Source organism: Martes martes, assembly GCF_963455335.1.
Source record: "Martes martes genome assembly, chromosome: 8".
NCBI classification, from domain to species: Eukaryota; Metazoa; Chordata; class Mammalia; order Carnivora; family Mustelidae; genus Martes; species Martes martes.
Genome location: NC_137895.1, coordinates 4291211 through 4310272, shown reverse-complemented (window position 1 = coordinate 4310272; position 19062 = coordinate 4291211). Strand labels below are relative to the sequence as shown.

The 19062-nt window shown below is 53.7% G+C and overlaps 1 protein-coding gene across 1 annotated transcript; it reads left to right on the top strand.

Annotated features, from left to right (window-relative positions):
- Nucleotides 1–221: 221 nt before the first annotated feature.
- Nucleotides 222–15451, top strand: RIBC2 (RIB43A domain with coiled-coils 2; the record flags this gene model as incomplete). Its single annotated transcript, XM_080811362.1, has 7 exons — nt 222–335; nt 1153–1234; nt 4519–4863; nt 8473–8591; nt 9498–9725; nt 14023–14189; nt 15373–15451. 7 exons carry the CDS (start codon nt 222–224, stop codon nt 15449–15451), a joined length of 1134 nt encoding a protein of 377 aa, XP_080667488.1.
- Nucleotides 15452–19062: the final 3611 nt, after the last annotated feature.

The window sequence follows — 19062 nt, the reverse complement described above, 5'->3', positions numbered from 1 at the left end:
GCGCCGCGCCGCGCAGTTCCTAAGCAACCGGGTTGTTGGCGTCTCCGAGGAAACCGGCCCGCGCGCCCCGCCAGGTAGCGCAAAGCCGCGCGGAGAGCTGAGGAAGCCCGCGCGGGTCGCCGCCGACCAGCCTCGCTTGGGCTACGGCTAGTTTTATTTGTGGCCCTTTTTCATCTCGCGCGCCTTAGCAGCCCCTTAGGGGCTCTTCGCCGCTTCCAGTCATGGCGCTGGCGCAGCCCCGCGACCTGGAGCAGTCCTTGGCTCTGGGCAGGAGGAGGCACAACGAGCTGTGCCGGCAGAAGCGGATCTTCGACGCCAGGAGCAGGATCATCGGGGTGAGGCCCCCGGGCCGGGGCGGCGCGTGCGGGGGGTGGCGAGGGAGGCGGGCGGCGGGACGGCGGAGGCGAACCCGCGCCGCGGGGCCGCTGATCCGGGCGCAGCCGCGAACCGCGCCGCCGGTGCTGGGGGAGACTGGCTCGTGGTGCCGGCCGCCGAGGGCGGGAAGGGCCTTCGCAGACCCGATGCCGCTCGCTCCCACGGGCCGGAGAGGCGCCCGGAGCCCTGCAGCAGGGAAGGGCTTGCCGGCCGGGGCGGCTCCGCAGAGGCCGGAGCGCGCGGGTCTCCTTTCTCTGGGCCAGATTTTCTACGTGGTCGGGGGCTCCTTCCAGTCTATCCATCGGGCAAATGCCGGTGGCCTTCCTGCTTTGTGGCAAGCCTACGCCGGTCCCAGGAAACGGGGAACAGGGCAATCCCTGCCTGGCCTTGCAGAGTTCATGGCCCCCGGAGGGGAGGAGAGGCAGGCCTTGTCACATGACTATGCCGGGGCCTCAGGGCTGTGAGGGAGGGGCGCAGAGGGTGACAGGGGAGCCCAGACTGGGGCTGGGAGAGGAAGTCAGAGAGGGCTCCCCAGAGGAGGTGTTGCCTAAGCTGTATTCTGAAGATACCTATTAACTAGGACAAGGGGAGAAAGAAGCTCTGGGGACAGGCTGAAGATCCAGCTATAAGCAAAGACATCCAGGTATGAAAAGACCTGATGGGTACCTAAGACGACCAGTTAACAGTGGAACAAGGCTTTAAGAGGTAAGTAGGATGGTCATCGTCGGACTAAAATGATCTGGCTGTAACTCGTCTCCCCTTGTTTTCCATTTCCAGGGAGACACAGAAGCCTGGGATGTTCAGGTTCGTGACCAGAAGATAAAAGAAGCAACTGAAAAAGCTAAACATGAAACTTTTGGTGAGCATTTCCTGGAGCCTCCCCAGCAGGTTAGGGCCGTGAACCTCTAGAATCCAGTCCTCATGTCTTCAAATACGTAAAACTTGTCATTTTCACACTCCTTCTCCTCTTAAAACTTCACAGTTGCCGGTGCTCAATTAATGTGCTGATTCTTTCTGTCTTAAAAGGAAAACAGCTATTGAATTCTATGTGACTGTAGGAAATATACTTTGAGGGCAAATGTACGTTTTTATTGGTTTTCTTTAAAAACTGGATATGAAAAACCCTAAACACACACCATTCTCTGCACAAAAGTTCCAGACCTCCTCCTGGGGACAGCTGCTTGCACTAAATGACACGCGCACACTCTCAGTTCACGCCCTTGCACCTACTAAGAGCTGGATATGAGAGCGTGCTAGCAGAGATAAAAATTTCAAATAGAATTCATTTCCCACATCAGGTGCAACAATGCCAGCTTATTTTTTTTTAAGTACCATAAAGATTTTTTATTTTTTTTTTAAATATTTTTTCAGGGGCGCCTGGGTGGCTCAGTGGGTTAAGCCACTGCCTTCGGCTCTGGTCATGGTCTCAGGGTCCTGGGATCGAGGCCCACATCGGGCTCTCTGCTCGGCAGGGAGCCTGCTTCCCCCTCTCTCTGCCTGCCTCTCTGCCTACTTGTGATCTCTGTCAAATAAATAAATAAAATCTTTGAGAAGAAAAAAAATATTTCTTCACTTATCTGACAGAGAGTAAGAGCAAGGGCAGGGGGAGGGGCAGAGGGAGAGAATCTCAAGCAGACTCCGCACACATTGTGGAGCCCAACATGGGGCTCGATCTCATGACCATGAGATCATGACCTAAGCCCAAATCAAGAGACACTCAACTGACTGAGCCACCCAGGCGCCCCCATAAGGATTTTTTAAATAGAAAAAAGCAGTATGCAAAATTGTATATACCATGGGCTATCAACTAAATGTTAGAATATATTTTTAAAAATAAGCTTAGAAAAAGACAGAAGGAAATACACCAAAATGTAAGCAGTGGTGATGTTGGAGTGATAGAATATGAGTGAAGTTTATTTTCTTCTCTAGTTTCTGAACAGTTCACCTTTTCTGTGTTATGTTTAAAAATAATTCAGACTTACATGAACAATAAGACAGGCACATACATACCCGCCTACCAGATTAGATGTTAATATTTTGCCAAACTGGCTTTAGATATCTTATTTTTAAGAATTCTTTTTGAGGGGCGCCTGGGTGGCTCAGTGGGTTAAGCCTCTGCCTTCAGCTCGGGTCATGATCCCAGGGTCCTGGAATCGAGCCCCACATCGGGCTCTCTGCTCAGCGGGAGCCTGCTTCCCCCTCTCTCTCTGCCTGCCTCTCTGCCTGCTTGTGATCTCTGTCTGTCAAATAAATAAATAAAATATTAAAAAAAAAAAGAATTCTTTTTGAGGGCGCATGGGTGGCTCAGTGGGTTAAGCTTCTGCCTTCAGCTCAGGTCATGATCTCAGGGTCCTGGGATCGAGCCCTGTATCGGGCTCTCTGCTTGGCAGGGAGCCTGCTTCCCCCTCTCTCGCTCTGCCTGTCTCTCTGCCTACTTGTGATCTCTCTCTGTCAAATAAATAAATAAAATCTTAAAAAAAAATTCTTTTTGAGAATTAAATGTTATATATGTATGTCTGTGTGTATATAGCTATAGATAAATAAATGCTATAATGTGTGTATAAAAATGTATAAATGTTTAAATGTATACATAAATATGTATAAGCCCTACATATGTGTATGTGTAATTATAGGTAGATAGATAGATAGAGCTCTCCCTCACCTCCTCTTTCCTCTTCCTCCCTACTCAGACAGGTATATAATTTCCATGCATGTTTCTTGTAATATTGTACTATTTATGTACATATTCATGATGACAAAAATTTTTTTGTGGGTGTTTTAAGATATAAAATTTTGTGTGGGTGTTTTAAAATTTCACCTAAATCTTAAACAAATACATTGAATGGATCCTTTGGAATTTTTTTTATTCAACATATTTTTTAAATTAATCAGTCATGGGGTGCCTGGGTGTCTCAGTCAGTTCAGTGACCGACCCTTGATTTTGGCTCAGGTCAAGATCTCAGGTTCCTGAGATCAGCCCCTGTCGTCGGGCCCCTCGCTCAGCGGTGTATCTTCTTCTCTTCCTCTCACTTGCCCCTCCTGCTCACTTGCATAGTCCGTCTCTCCCTCTCTCAAATAAATAAAATCTTAAAAAAATAATAAAATTAGGGACACCTGGGTGACTCTGTTGGTTAAGCATCTGCCTTTAGCTCAGGTCATGATCCCCAGGTTCTGGGATCGAGCCCTGAGTTGGGCTCCTTGCTCGATGGGGAGCCTGCTTGTGCTCGTGCTCTCTCTCTCTCTCTCTCTCTCTCTCTGACAAATACATAAAATCTTTAAAAAAAAATTTTTTTTAAATTAATCAGTGATCCGCATGTAAAATGTTCATTTTATTTTAATTATCTTTGGTATTTTGTTGTATGAATTAGCCACTATTTCTGACTGATTAAGACTTTTTCCAAACAATGCTGCAATGACCATGCATGCATTGTGTCCCTAGTATGTACATAGGCGAGAGATACCCAGGAGTAGAACTCTCATTGGGTGTGCGTGTTTTCAGTTTTATGGGATATCGACAAATTGCTTTCCAAAGTTATAAGTGTACCAAGTTGCACTCTCCCAAGCCGTGAATGAGAAATCTTGTCTCCTTACTATCCTTACTAATGTCCTTACTAGTATATACTATTATTCGCATTTTAAATATTTTGCCAATTTATCAGATGGTTCCCATCTTGTAAGGCCAGCCATCTTTTCAGAAGCATAGTGATCATTTGGGTTTCTTTATAGTGATTTGCCTGATCTTATTCTTGGCCAACTTTTTGCTTTGATTTTTTGGTGTGTTTGTTTGTTTTGAGAGAGAGAGTGTGTGTGCAGGCGTGGAGGGGGAGGGGCAGAGGGAGGGGGAGAATCTTAAACAGGTTCTCATGGAGAACAGATCCTAACTCGTGACGTGATCAGTCATGACCTGAGCCCAAATCAAGAGTCGGTTGCTTAAACAACTGTGCCACCCAGGCGTCCCTGTTTGTTTTTTTAAACTGATTTGTAGGTATCCTTTATATATTCAGAATACTAATTCTTTGATGCTTGTGTTACCTTTTCAGAGGCTTATATTACTTTTAGAATCACCAAAAATTATTTTTTAAAGCAGATTCAATTTTTTTTTCTCCAAACCTTAATTTTACGGATATGTTCTATTTCCTCTAGCTGCTGAAATGAGGCACAATGACAAAATCACATGCATATTAGAAGGCCGGGAAAGGAGGGATAAGAAAAGCCTCTGTAAAGCCATCAGTGAGTTCCAGCAGCGCTTCCAGAGGCCAGAAATGCGCCGTGAATTTGACCTATCAGACCCCCTAGCCCTTAGGAAAGATCTTCCGGCTAGGCAGTCGGATAACGATATCCGGAATACGGTATCAGGAATGCAGAGATTCATGGGAGAGGATTTAAACTTCCTCGAGAGGAAGAAATTCCAGGAGGAACAAAACCGAGAATGGTCCTTGCAGCAGCAGAGGGAGTGGGAGGATGCCCGCGCCCAGCACAGAAGTGCAGGTAATGCAACGAGGACAAATTGCTCTCAAAACTTTCCTCCCAGACCCCTGGTCTTTTCCCCAGCTTCGCTTTGTCTCTTAAGTCCTACCATTGTGCTGTGTTGACCAGTGTCAGCCGGCATTCCAGGACTTAAATGTCTTCGGTCATATGTCAGTCATGTAGAAAAGTGGCTCTGAGCTTGGACCCCGAGCCCGGGCTCCAGCTGGGTGCTGGGGTCCCAGTAACTCGGAGTGCCATGCACCCTACCCTCGGCGTGCTTATAGTCTGCTGGGAAGACACCGATGCAGCTGGGACTAATGAGGGCTGCTCTAGACGTCCCTACAGGGTCTGAGGGGTGCAGCCAAGGGCGCCGTGGTCACATGCCCTCCCCAGGACCCTCCAGGCCCAGGTATCCTCTCTGGAAGAGCCCCCAAGGCCGGAAACAGCCTCTCTCCTGGAGGGCGCTGTAGGTCCAGGACATCCTGCCAGCACTCCGGTGGTTTCTGCTTTACCAGTCTCTGCGCGTGGCTCCCAGCAGCTTCCGATCTCTGGTGACTTCTCGTGCCAGGAAGAGGCGGTAACCCAGAGGAGAATGTCACTGTTCTCGTGCACGTGCCGGCGAGTGGACAGGACTAAGAAGTGCTTTGGTGAAGACCGAACAGGAGCTGTGACAGGGAGCGAGGCCCCCGCCTTGCCTGGCTGGTGGTTTCCCTGCAGGCTTCCTGGGCAGCTCGCCCTCCTCCCAGCCACACCCCCTTCTCTTCCCGCTCTGCTCTCCAGGAGCGATGTCTCCCCAGATGGCCCACCCCCCCACACACACTTCTGCCCTCGTCCTGGCCCGAACCTGCCTGGCCTGTCCCAAACCGTCACCAGGACCTCCATGCTGCCCCACCCCAGCTGGGCTTTCGGACCTCTCCTTCATCTCCTTCATCCGTAGCCCGTGCCGTCCTGGATCGCTTCCTCCTCCTGGGAAGGCTCCCTTCTGACTGGCTTCCAGGACACACCCTCTGCCCCGGGCTTGGGGGGGCTCCTCCCCAGGCCCTTCGCTGGTTTCTCCTCTCCTTCCAAACCTCCCATGCCATTGCTCACCGGGCCCCTCTGCACCTCTCCTCTCCCAATCACACTTATCCCCTTGGTGATCGTAGCTCGTCTCATGGGTTTAAATCCCACCATAGGCCACCATTCCCCAAATTTACATCTCCAGCCTGGACTCTTCCCGGAATCCAGACACACACATCCAGGCACCTCCCAGCAGCTGTCTGCTCTCGGGTGTCTGATAAACTTATCGATGTCAGTACAAGATGCGCTCACCTGCCCCCCAAAGCTGACCGTCCACCTCTGTCGATGGGAACTTCACGGTTCTAGCTGGTCAGGCCCCAACCCCAAGGCATCTTGATTGCTTCCTTTCTCTCAAATGTCACACCCACCTCCAGCAGCAAATCATCTCATATGGCAACTACCGCCCTCCACCCCCACGATGACCATTCTGGACCAAGCTGTCAACATCAGTAGCCTTGAAGAGGTCCCCCTGCTTCTGCCCTTGTCCCTCTGTAATCTCTCCTCAATCCAGCGAACAGAATGGTCCTGCTAAAAATTAAGCCAGATCTTTGGCTCAAAACCTTCCAATAGCTTCTCATTTCACTCAGAATAAAAGCCAGATTCATTTCAAGGACCAGTAAAGTTTTCCCAGTCTGGACTGAACCCCCAACACACTGCCTTTCATTCATCCCACCCTTGCCACACTGGCTGCCTGGCTTAGAATGTTAAGGGTGTCAGGTTCATTTCTGCCTCAAGGCCTTTGTACCAACTGTTTTGTCCGCCTGGAAACATTTCCCTATATACCTGCATATTCTGCCCCATATCCTCCTTCAGGTCTTTGCCAAAATGTCATCTTACCAGATAAGTCTCCCCGACCACCATTTTAAATGTCAACCCTCTACCTTCCCCCATTGCCGCACTCTTGTATCCACATCTCCACAACTCTCATTACTGACATACTATACGGTTACGTATTTGTTGTCCCTCCCCAGGATCCTATCCCCAACTCAGCGAAGGCAGGAGATTTTGTCTGTTTAATTCACTGCTCTCTCTTTAGTTCTTGGCACATAGATACCTACTGAAACATGCATTTATCGGCCTTTAAAAAGAATCTCACCCCCTTCCCAGGTGCCCCACTTTTCCATCTCTGACTGAGAGCTTCTGTCTCAGCCTTGGTCTTGCTCCTTGAACTGACCCCTGGACATCGCCCCAGGCACCTCAGAACATTCAGGAAAGTAATCCTAATTTCTCTCTGGCTCTGTTCTTCCTCCACTCTCCTCCCCTCACTGCATGACACCTCTGTCCTAGTCAAGCCACAAACCTGGGAGTCGTCCTTGAAGCACCCCTGTCTCCAGGCCGCGCTCAGGTTCTACCTCATGTGTGTATCTGGAATTGTCCATTTCTCCCATCCCTGCTGTCACCACGGTGACCCAAGCCACCGCCTTTTTTCACCTGGAGGGACCATGCCAAGGGCTTTCTAATTCTTCATTTTCTTTCTTGTCCTTTCCAGTCTATTCTCGACATAGTAGTCAGAGTGCTACTTTCTAAACAATGTCAAGTTGGACAATGTCACCGCCACTCCCTCCATCCCAGCTTAAAACCCTCCGGTGGCTTCCCATCGCATATGGAACAAAATGCAAAATCCTCTGTAGCCTACAGGGCCCTGCATGCTGGACTCCTGCTCAGCATCCCCCCAGCCCCACCCCGTGTCACCTTACGGCCCCTACCTCACTCCCTCCATTCCGGCCTCTTGGCTTCCTTTTCCTTCTGGATCCTGGCAAATCCCATCAGACCCTTTGCACCTGCTCTCCGCCCTTTCCCTCCTTTGCACTGATGCAATGTGCTTTCATAGGTATATTTCGGGGTCCACTTGTTTATGACCTTGCCCGTCTCCTGACAGTAAGTTCCAAGAAGGCAGGAAGAGCCCTTGGACGTCTCACCCACCACTGTGCACTACGTGCTCGGCAGAGCGCACAGTCCGTATGTGCCTCCTGGGCCAACCAAGCCACATAAACCCAGGACGTGGGGCAGCCGAAGCTCAAGGGGAGCAGAGGCCACTAACTTGCCACTAGAGTTTGGTCTTTGTTTTTGGAGATAATGAGGACACCACGGGCCACCAACACCATGTGAAGAAACTTGTGATCAGTGACTTCTTAAAAAGATGTAACCAGCGTGCAGTGTAGGAGTTGTCCTGCCTCCCCAAAGAGGGCTGGAGGCTCCGAAAGGCCCGGTCATGGTTCAGGTTCACAGAGCTAGAAAGCGTCTGGGCGGGGATGGCAGCCTGCTCCTGTCTGACACTACATCTTTAGTCCTGTGATTGCATGGCTATTTCCCCCACCTCCGACACCCCTCCTCCGGGGAGCCCCCTTGGGTGCCCCGGCAGAGCTCCCTTGCCCGTTGTGAGGGTGATGGACCACAGCCGACATCAGGGATCCCCGGTAGGAACGCTAACACCCCGTGCCTGCACCCAAGAGCTTTACCTGAATCCCCTGCTCTGTGCATAAGCACAGGAGAAGAGACGCTCTGCTCTGCACACCTGGGAAGGAGCCAGGCTGCGCATCAAGGTTTGGTCGCATTTTGCTTCCTTTGCAGAGGATCTCTGCTTGAAGACAAGGCTGCAGTTTGATGAAACAGCCAAGCATTTGCAGAATCTGGAAAGCGCCACCAGAAAGGCAGTTTGCGCAGCGGTGAAAGAATTCAACAAGAGCCAGGTACGTCCCAGGCTCCGACTGGGGACTGAGGACACGCCCAGAGCACCCTGGGGAGTTTCCCTCTGGGAGGTGAGGGTGGGCCTTTGTTACACCGGTGTTGTGGTTTCAGCGTCGGGGGGCAGGGCCTAGAGCCCAGCTGTGTGGGGACAAGACCAGACTCTTGTCTGCCGCCTGGGAAAAGCCACCCAAGTCTCAGTCTTGTCATCTGTAGAGGGGGGGTTATGATGACACCCACCTATGTCAGGTCAGAGTGGGCTAACTCACGCTAGGGTGGGTGGGAAACACTTCCCAAATCTCAGTCTGGGGGAGCCTGGTAGCTCGGTCGGTTGAGTGTCCAGCTTTTGGTTTTCGCTCAGGTCATGACCTCAGGGTCCTGGAATCGAGCTCCACATGGGGCTCCCTGCTCAGCGGGGAGTCTGCTTGAAATTCTCTCTCCCTCTGCTTCCTGCTTATGCCTGTGCGCGCTCTCTAAAATAAATAAATAAATCTTAAAAAAAAAAAAAAAGTCACCACTGTTGTGAATCACTCTGTCTGGGTGACCAGCCACTGGGAGGGGCACAGAGCCCTGCCCCGAGGTGAGTGAAGCCAAGACGATGGGAGATGAGGGCCTAACCCGGGAGGCAGCTCCCTGCTTTGGCAAATCAGTGCAAACACCTGCGGTTCTCACATTCACAACCAACAGGTGGGGAGTCCCTCAGCCTAGACTACGCGCCCGCTGGCATCCAGGCCTCTGGGGTCCGAGGGCCCCCCTGCATCCCTGCCTGAGGAGTCTCCGCCCCTGCCTGTCCCACGTGCACTGTAGCAAACTCTTCTTCCATCAAGGGCTTGCAGGGAGATGTGCCCACCTGTACCTCAATCCCCACGGGGTCACTCAAGGCATCTTCCTTATTGTCTTCCCCTATGCAGGCCACCGAGTCACTGGAAAGGAAAATCCGAGAGAAGAAACAGGAACAAGAAGACAACCTGGCTGAGATCTCCAGCTTGCTGCGCGGAGACCTGCTCTCGGAGAACCCGCAGCAGGCAGCCAGCTCCTTCGGGCCCCACCGTGTGGTCCCCGACCGCTGGAAGGGCATGACCCAGCAGCAGCTGGAGCAGATCCGCCTGGTCCAGAAGCAGCAAGTCCAGGAGAAGCTGGTGCGCGCCCCCCTCCCCTTCTCACAGAGCCCGCAGACATAGCCCTGGGCCCCCTGCCGCCTTCCTCCAGCATCTAGTCGTAGCTGTGGCTCTACTTGTCCCTAGAAGAACCCTTTGGGGAGTTTCTGTTCTGGGTGGGTGGGAGGAGACGACAGCCAAATAACCCCACCCATGGGCGATGTGCTTGGGAAGTAAGGCTCGGCCAAGGGAACGGAGGATGCAAATATCTGGGGCGGGACCACGAGGCAGGGTGAGATTCAAGGGCAAAGGCCTTGAGGCAGGACCAGCTTGACCTGTTCCGGGAAGAGCGAGGAGCCGGGTGGCTGGAGTGGAGTGAGGACGGGGGCAGGAGGACGTCGGGGAGGTGGAAGGTCCAGGTCTTGGCCGTCCTCGGGGAAGACTTGGCTTTTCCTGTGACTGTGATGGGAAGCTCTGTAGGGTTTTGAGCAGAGGAGTGACATGCTCCGACTTACACTTAGCAGGTTCTCTCCCGCAGCAATGTTGAGGAAGGACTGGATTGGGGTGGGGGGAGGAGAGAGATCATTGGGGAGGATGTTGCAGTGGTCAAGGTGATGGTGCTGGCTGGGGCCAGGGCACTGGCAGCAAGGGTGCTGAGAAGTGGTTGGACCCTGGATTTATTCTGAAAGTCGAGCGAACAGGATTGGCTGAAGGGTTGGGTGTGGCATCTGAGACCCAGAGGAGGAAGATTACTCAGAAGGCCTGAGCAGTGAGAAGGATGGAGTTGACATTTACTGAGATAGGATGATGATGGGAGGAGCAGGGGGGCAGGTGGAGTCGAAGTCACAAGTGCAACTTTGGATATGTTATATGTGCAATGATTAGATTATCTGTATCTGTTAGAATTCTGTGCCTGATCGTGGCAGAAAACCCTGACAGCATCTTAAATAAAATAGAACTTACCTCTTGCATGTAGACCAAATCCTTAGGAAGATAGTCCAGGGCTGGTATGGCAGCCCCATGGTCACTGACTAATGTTTTGCCATCCTTGGCAACTGACTTCCATTTCCTGGTACAAGATGGCTGCTTGAGCTCCAGCCATCACATGCATATCCCATCTAGCAGGAAGAAGGAGTGAGGGAGAACACTCTAAGGACACTTCTCAAAATTTCACGGGACACTTCCACTCAAATTCCCTTAGATAACAGTTAGTCACAGGGTTGCCCCAAAGTGTAAAGAAGACCAGGAAAGGTGGAGTTTATTCTAGGCAGTAAGGTGCTGGCAGTTGTTTTACTAAACAAGTAAAGAAAAAGAAGCTACAGGGAGGCAAGTACTACTGTCTGCCACAACCTCCAAGAAAAGCCAGCAGCTGGAGTTCAGAACAAGGTCCCAGCTGGAGGCAAAGGCATAGAGATGCGGCCACACAGACAGCATTTAAAGCAGTGAACCCGGCTAAGGTCACGCAGGGAGTGAGCGAAGGCAGAGAGAAGGGACCTAAGGAGTCATGGGACAGGCCACACCCCTGCCATGGTTTATGAAGAGTGAAGGGGCTGGAGAAGGGAAAGTCAGAGAGGGAGGAGGGGTCCAGAAGGGGAGCCCCTGAGTCAGACACTGCCACTAGACTGCTGTGGCTGAATGCCATCCCCACGTGCCAGTCCCTGGAGCCTCTATCGGGAGCATCCTTGGAGGAGGGGTGTGGGTGACCGAAGGTCACAGGCAGGAAGGAAGCGGAGACCACAGGTGCAGACAACACTTTCAAAGTGTTTTCAAAGTGGTAGCTGGTGGGGACACTGGGTCAAGAGAAGACTGTTTGGTTTTTCTGATTATAGAAATAACAACATACTTGTCATTCCATGAGGACGACGCAGTAGAGAGAGGGAAATTGATGCTAGCACGAACTTGCTGGAACCTGTGTCCTGGGTGGCAGGAGCGGAAGGCTGTGGGAGCACGAGTTGAGGCTTGGGGTGGGTGGGAGTCCAGGCCAACCATCCTTGACTGTGGGGGCAGGGCAGCTTGTGGAGACCCTCTTTCCTGGGGAACAGGAAGGGAGGTCAGCAGTGGAGGGTGAGGGGGGTCCAGTTGGGGATTTTGAGGACAGAGAACCAAGTGCTAATGGTCCTTTAGGAAAGCCGGAAAGGAACGGCCTATGGTAAGAGGGCAGGATGGCCAGGCAGAGCCAGGGGCCCCCCTGGAGGCTGGAGGTCATGAACTTGAGGTATCCCCAGTGAGTGCAGTCAGTGCTGTTCCTGGCCACGGCCAGCTGTAAGGGGACCAAGCTCAGGGCCTACCTGCCAAGTCTGACTAAGCGAGAGTTTCAAGGGCACTGAGGGCGTCTGCCAGGGGACGTCAGCCGTGGACACTGGGCTGAGCAAGGAGGGACGTGAAGACACAAAGAACACCAGGACAGTGGAAAGTGTGTGGTCCATGGGTGGGAGGGCCTGGCGTGGGGTGAGGGGCGGAATGACTGTTGCAATCAGGGAACTGGAGAGAGGGCAGAAGAGGCAGGTCAGAGTGGTGGGGATCAGGACACTTGGAGGTGGGGACAGTAGGGAGGCTGGCATTCTTGGTAATGATGAGGGAGGCAGAAGTCCTCAGAGTGGGGTCTCTGGACCAGCAGCATCAGCATGGCCCGGGAACTTGGGAGAAATGCAGATTCTCGGGCCCCACCCCAGACCTCCTGGAGCGGGGGCCAGAGTCTGCGGCTGAGAAAACCCCCCCGGGGGTTCTGATGCCCGTTGAGGTCCAAGGGTCAATGGTAAACTGTTCCCGGGGTGACAACGGATAGGTCAGCACCTGGTCTTTAGGAGGGGGAATGGCTGAGAAGCCAGGGAAAGGCAAGTTCTCAGGCCTGCAGGATGGGCAGGGCAGCAGACGACCACCTGTGGTGGGGTGACGGGTGCCATGTCAGGTGAGTACAGAGGGAGGGACAGCAGCCTGGCTCAGGGCATGAGGAGCGGGTGGGATGGCTCCCCTGCCTGCTGTCCTGCAGGCCCAGAAGGTCAAGTGCGTGGGAGAGGCAGCCGGGCCGTGGGAGCGAGAGTGGGGGCAGCCAGGCTGAGGCAGGAGAGCAGCCCAACGTGGGAAGAGCCCCGAGGTTGGCATCAGATGCGGGAGTGTTGGTCCCCCTCGCAACCCTGCTCTGTCCTTCACTCCTGCGATTCCGCCCGGCTGTCGGGCAGGGAAGGTCGACCATCTGTCCCGAGGGCAGCATTTTTATCTGATTTTCAATTTTGTAGGAAATTAAGACAGAGAAACACAAAGGGGGAAAACGCGTACAATAGGTCCCACCCCTCATGAATACTCCCCTGCCCCCACCCTTGTCGCCCCCCCACTGGGAGCCTCCCCCCCCCATCCCCTCTTCCACGGAGGGAGCCGGTTTGGAAAACTGAGATGCGCACAGGGTGGTTAGGTTGCGTGTCTCCAAGTCCGAGGCAAGTGCGTCCCCGTGGCCTCCTGTGTTCTTCCCGAAAGCATCTTGTGTTGTGCCGCAGGGCAACTGCGAGCAGCCTCATTTTACAGGAAGGGAAACGGAGGTATAGACAGGTAAAATGACTCGTCCTGTAGGTGACAAAACCAGGCATCAGTCTCGGCTCAGTCCCTGGGTGGGGGAGCGGGGCCTCTGCCAGCCTATCTGTGCCTGGTGGCCTGCGGACCCGGGACTGCGGGGCCACTGGACACTCCAGCCCTGTTCACTGGGTGGCTGGGAGCCCTGCCCTAAAACCTGTGGGCAGAAGGACACGTGCTCGTCCCCAGACCCCGCCCCCACCCGCTTTTGCTTCTTTTCACTCAGGACGGCTGATAAAACTACTCAGGGTTCGGGAAGTGACCCGTTCCCTCTGCATTAATCCGGTTTCCCCTCCTAAGGCTCTGTGGTTTTTGTAGGGGATCTGGAAGGCCATGGGGATGAGCTGAGATGCAGAAATTCACCCCCAAGATCATGAGACCATTGTCGGGCAGGGCCATCCCTTCGGTGTGTTCTAGAGGCGACCAGGTGATCCCAGTGCTCGAAAGCACGTCCCAGTAGTAGTGTCCCGGGTGAGAGGCCCTGCGTTCGGAGCCCTGTCCTGGCAGCTGCTGTCGGGACCGTCTCTGCTGTCCCTGCAGGCCTCAGAGGGCCACCTAACACCTTCCAAGTGTGGGAAGCCGCTGGGCCACCTGCAATGACGGCGGGTGGGGGTGGTCTGCTCTGATTTCCTGCACGATGTTGCTCACCCACCTGTCCCCCCGAGCCTCAGTTTCCCCAGCTGTAAAGCGAGAGGCCAAGAGTCTCCTAGATAATCCCCTGGATCTCTTCTGGGTCTGGGGACGGGTGGTGGTGAGTCACCTCTCCTCCCTCCAGAGGCTTCAGGAGGAAGAGCGGCAGCGGGACATGGACTGGGACCGTCGGAGGGTACAGATGGCGCGTGCCGCTCTGCTCTCGGAGCGCCAGCAGCAGCGCCAACGGCGCGACCTGCGCAGGGCTCTGGACTGCAGCAACCTCAGCCTGGCCAAGGAGCAGCGCGTGCAGTGAGGGCCGGGATGAAGGGGAGGGGGGAGGGGAGTCTGGGGTTGGGGGGGCAGGTGCGGCGTCGGAGCGGAGACCCGGCTGAGTCATGGGGAGGGTCGGGGCCAGCCTCGCGGGCCCACCCTCTCCGAGTCTTTCCCACCCGGAGGCCCAGCACCGGGGCTGTGGATACTCCGGGAGGCCCCCTGGCAGCAGCGGCTTGGGCAGCACGGACTCCTGCTATAGAGTTCAAACAGGAAGGGGAGAAGGTGTGAGAGCCACAGGCCAGTAATTAAGTGCTTAGAAACCACTGGTCCTCACATGACCAGGTGACCCACCCTGGGAGGTGCTCATGGAGACACTAGCGACCCCCAGCGGCTCAGACGTGGGGGCTGGTGGTGGAGAACACAGAGGGCACTGGGAGCCCCAGGGGAGGGCACTGGGTGGGCCTGGGGGAGTCAGAAGGCTTTTCCCAGGAGGCTATTTGGCTCAGACATGGTGGGAGGACGGTGGCAGCCTCCCAGGCTGCCAAGGGCGAGCTGGAGTCTCTCTGTCACACTAATAGACCCCAAGAGTCGTTCCGAGTTCTGCCTACAGAAAATGCCAAATGCGGATCCATAGATGAACTTGTTTAAAAAACACATTATTTACTTATTTATCTGTCTTGTCTTGTTCATCAAGCTTTGGGCTTGAATTTGGCAGAGACCCACCGGTACATTCTGCAATCAGGCATCTGTTTCCTGGTGGATCCACTGTTGGCCAGTCACAGCTTACTGGGGGCCCCAAAAGAGCACTAGAGATGATCTGAGGGGAGTCAGATGGGGTGAACAAATACACACACACACACACACATATACATGTATATATATGTGTGTGTATATATGTGTGTATATACACATATACACACACATATACATATATATATATACACGTGTATATATGTATGTATGTATATACACACACACATATATATACGTGTATATATATATGCGTGTGTATATATATACGGATATATATATCCGTGTGTATATATATGTGTATATATATACGTGTATATATACACGTATATATGTGTGTGTGTGTGTGTATGTGTGTATATTTAAAAAGTAGGATATTTAGGAAACCAGGATATTTAGGATATCCTAAAGTAGGATATTTAGGAAACCAGGCATTTGCTGATTGTCTTTTCTCCTGCTTCATTATCAGGAAAAAATATATGGAGGAAGTCTGTACAAATCAACCCACTAAAGATTACTTCACGCAATTTAATACAAGAAGTCGGTAATAGGAGAGACACCCTTTATGCCTAAAATGCAGTAGCTGTGAAGAGTCACATTTATTAAACAAAGAAATCCACTCTGTGTTTCAGAAGTCCCCTCTCACTTTTGTCCCGCGGACAAACACGCACGGAAGCCCCCTCCCTTGTACGCACACGAGGAGCGTTAGTTTCCGTCCAGCCCCGCCGGAAAGTGCTCCTGGAGTGGCCGTGGGTGCCGTGGGCGCACGGATGGAGCAGACGTGGGCCTGCAAAGGAGCATCCCAGAGAGAGTGGCGTTTGAGGGGCCTGCGTCTGCCTGAGCCCCCGGGTCCTGCTGCTGTAAAGGTTAACACAAGCGCTCACTATGTGCAAGGCGTTTAGAACGATCTGACCCTCAGGGCAGCCAGCGGTGGGTATTGTTATGACTCACTTGGTCCCGGAGAGGAGCCTGAGACACAGACACGTTAAGTGACTTGCCCAAGGTCACGCTGACAGGCAGCGACGGGCCTGGGGTTGAGCCCCAGGAGTCCGGCTCTCAAACGCCTCGCTCTCCTGGCTCTGGTAGCAGGGCCCCGAAGCAAGAGTGGCTTCAGCAAAGCCGTTTACCTCCTGCTTCCGGAGACGTCCAAGCCGAGCTGCTCTGCCGTCTCCCATCTCGTGGTCCAGAGACGCTGCTCCGGGCCCCATCACCCTGTCACTGGGCCGGCAGGGAGGAGAGAAGGGGAACAGAGGGGGCCATGCATGCTCCTCGCCCTCAAGGACGAGCTGCAGAAAGGGGACGTTTCACCTCCATTCACCCCCTGTTGGCCAGAAACTGGTCATGTAACCACGTCCAGCCGCACAGGAGGCTGGGACACTGAGCTGGCTAACCGTGTGACCAGGCAGGGCTTCTAGAATGGTGTAAAGAGTGGAAGAAGAATTGTGGGGGGACAACCAGCCATCTGGCCCCGACTTGAAGGGTGACTTGGAACTTGCCAGAGGGGAGGTGAAGGGAGGCCTTGTATACTGCGCAGGGGAACTGTGTCTAGCCGTAATGGGGTCTCTAGCTCCCAGGCCCAGCATGAGAGGATCCTACCGAGTTCCTCTTCCTTCTCCATGTAGGTTTCTTGGGGGGAGGGGGCATGTGCACAGGACCGGTGACACGGGGAAGCTCTTGGCGGCACTTCACCATTAGCTGAGATAGAGCGAGGTACGCCCATGGCAGCTGATGCTTTGCTCATCCCCCCTCTTGCCTAAAGGCGACTTGTCCCGCCCCGTCTCCAAGCCCTTCAGCGGCGGATGGGCACCGAGCCTGAGCGTTGGCTGGGTCCCCGTGGCAGAATTCCCTAGCCGGGCGCGCACACAGCCACGTTATCTGCGGAGCGCAGCTTGCCGACAGACTGGGGGGCGCACGGGGTGAGGCAGAAGGGGAGAATCCCGTGGACTTGAACCGGGAGAGCTCCTGAGGCGCTGTGGGCCACAGAGTAATCGTGTCTAGGGAGCCTGCTTCCGAGGGCTCCAGCAGCTGGCGGGGCCGCCAGAAAGAGGCTGACTTTGAAGACACGTGTCACCGTCTCCCGGCCACTCCAGGCTCACATGGGCTCCCAGAATGGCAAAGCATTTGAGCGAATGGCCCCACGGGGACGTAGTTCAAGCCCAGAGTTAGCCTGGTAATGCTGCCACCCCTGGGGGAGGTGGGACGAGGCGGGGGCGGGGCTGCTGCAGGTGCCACCGCGGAACTACGAGATGCCATCTTACGCCAGGGAGTGGGGAACACGAAAGTCCATTTATTGGCGCCTCATGGATGCCGATCTCACTAGCAGCTCCTGGGGATGGGCTTGTTCACAAGTCCTTGGAGCCGAGGTGTTCACCTCCTTGGCAGGCAAAGGAATGACGGGTCTGCAGGCTCAGCTCGCCCCTAGGACGTCCCCGTTAGGCAGGGGGACAGTTCCACCAGACCCACGTTGACTGTGCGCCTCCCGCAGGGGGAGGAGACCTCCAGATCCATCCAAATCCCATGCGCCCCCCGTGATTCACCCCTCGCCTCCGCGGCTGGCCACCCGAATGGAGCGAGTACTCCCGAGTGATTGACATGACGGTCCCCCTGCTCTGGGGGCGCAGGTTGGGCTGTGTTCCTTTCCTGGGGCTGCCACACCAAAGTACAGCAGACTGGGGGGCTTACGCGGCAGACATCTACTCCGTCACAGTCCGGACACCAGAGACCAAGGCGCTGGCAGGGCTGGTTCCCTCGGAGGGCTCCGCAGCTCCCTGGCGTTCACTGGCGACTTTTAGGGTTCCTTGGCTTGTTCGTGGACCTATGCCTTTGTCTCTATATGGCTCTCTCCCGATGAGCCGTTGTCCAAATTCCCCTTTTATAAGGAAACCGGCCATACCGGATTAGGGCCCTCCCCCGTGACCCTATCCTAACTGATTACATCTACAATGACCTTATTTCCAAATAAGGTCACGTCTGAGGTACTGGAGGTCAGGACTCCAACATGTCTTTCTGGGGGGACACAATTCAACCCATAACGGGCGGAATGCAGCGGACATCTGGTCCCATTAGCTCCCAGGACAATCCCATTAAGAACATTGGTGGCCAGGCAGAGCAGGCCACACCACGAGGAGGGCACTGATGACGGAGGGGAGACCGTGCGGCCGGCGGGAGATGAAGGGGACTTCACCTGCCTGGTGAAGGACGGCAGGGTGGTGGCCACATGGGCTGGTGGCCACAGGCCGAAGGGAGATAGCGCTCGGAGGCCGCTGCGGCCGCCAATAATGCTTTATATGCCTGGAACCCCCCGGGCGCCGTGTGGAGAGACATGGTCTAACCCTTGAGTTTCGCGTCGTTATAATAAATGTTCCAAGAAGGGCTGGCTTGGAAACTGGGCGCGTGCGCGCCCTCTGCTGGTGATCAGAAGCACAACACATCCCGCTCGTTCTCAGGTAGACACACACACACACACACACACACACACTCTCTCTCTCTCTCTCTCTCTCTCTCTCTCTCTCTCTCTCTCTCTCCAGAGGGGCTGAGTTTGTTTTGTTTCGTTTTGTCTCGACATTTTACTATGAAAATTTTCAAGCAGAAAGAATTGTACCACATAGATGCACGCACTCCTACCTAGATTCCTCAGTTAATATTTTGCTGTATTTGCTTCCTCGCTGATCCCTTCACAGACCAGCTTTAAAAATTCCGCTTACACGCCGCTTACAAAAGACACGTTAAGGGGCGCCTGGGTGGCTCCGTCGGTTGAGCAACCAACTCCTGGTTTCGACTTGGGTCGTGATCTCAGGGTCCTGAGATCGAGCCCCATGTCAGGCTCTTCGATGACTGGGGAGTCTGCTTGAGGATTCCCTATCTCGGATCCCCTCTGCCCCTCCCCCTGCTCATGCTCTCTCTCTTTAAAATAAACAAATAAATAAATAAATCTTTAAAGAAACAAAGACACGTTTAACCAAAACAGCATAGAAAAGCTAAAAATAATAGGATTCTGAAGTTATTCGAACTTACCCAAATAAGTGAAAACTGATGTCCACCCAAAAACCTGTCCACCAATGTTTACAGCAGCTTTCTTCATACTTGCACGTAGTCAAGATGTCCAGACAAGGGAATACTATTATCAGCGATAAACAGAAATGAGCTATCAGCCTCAAAA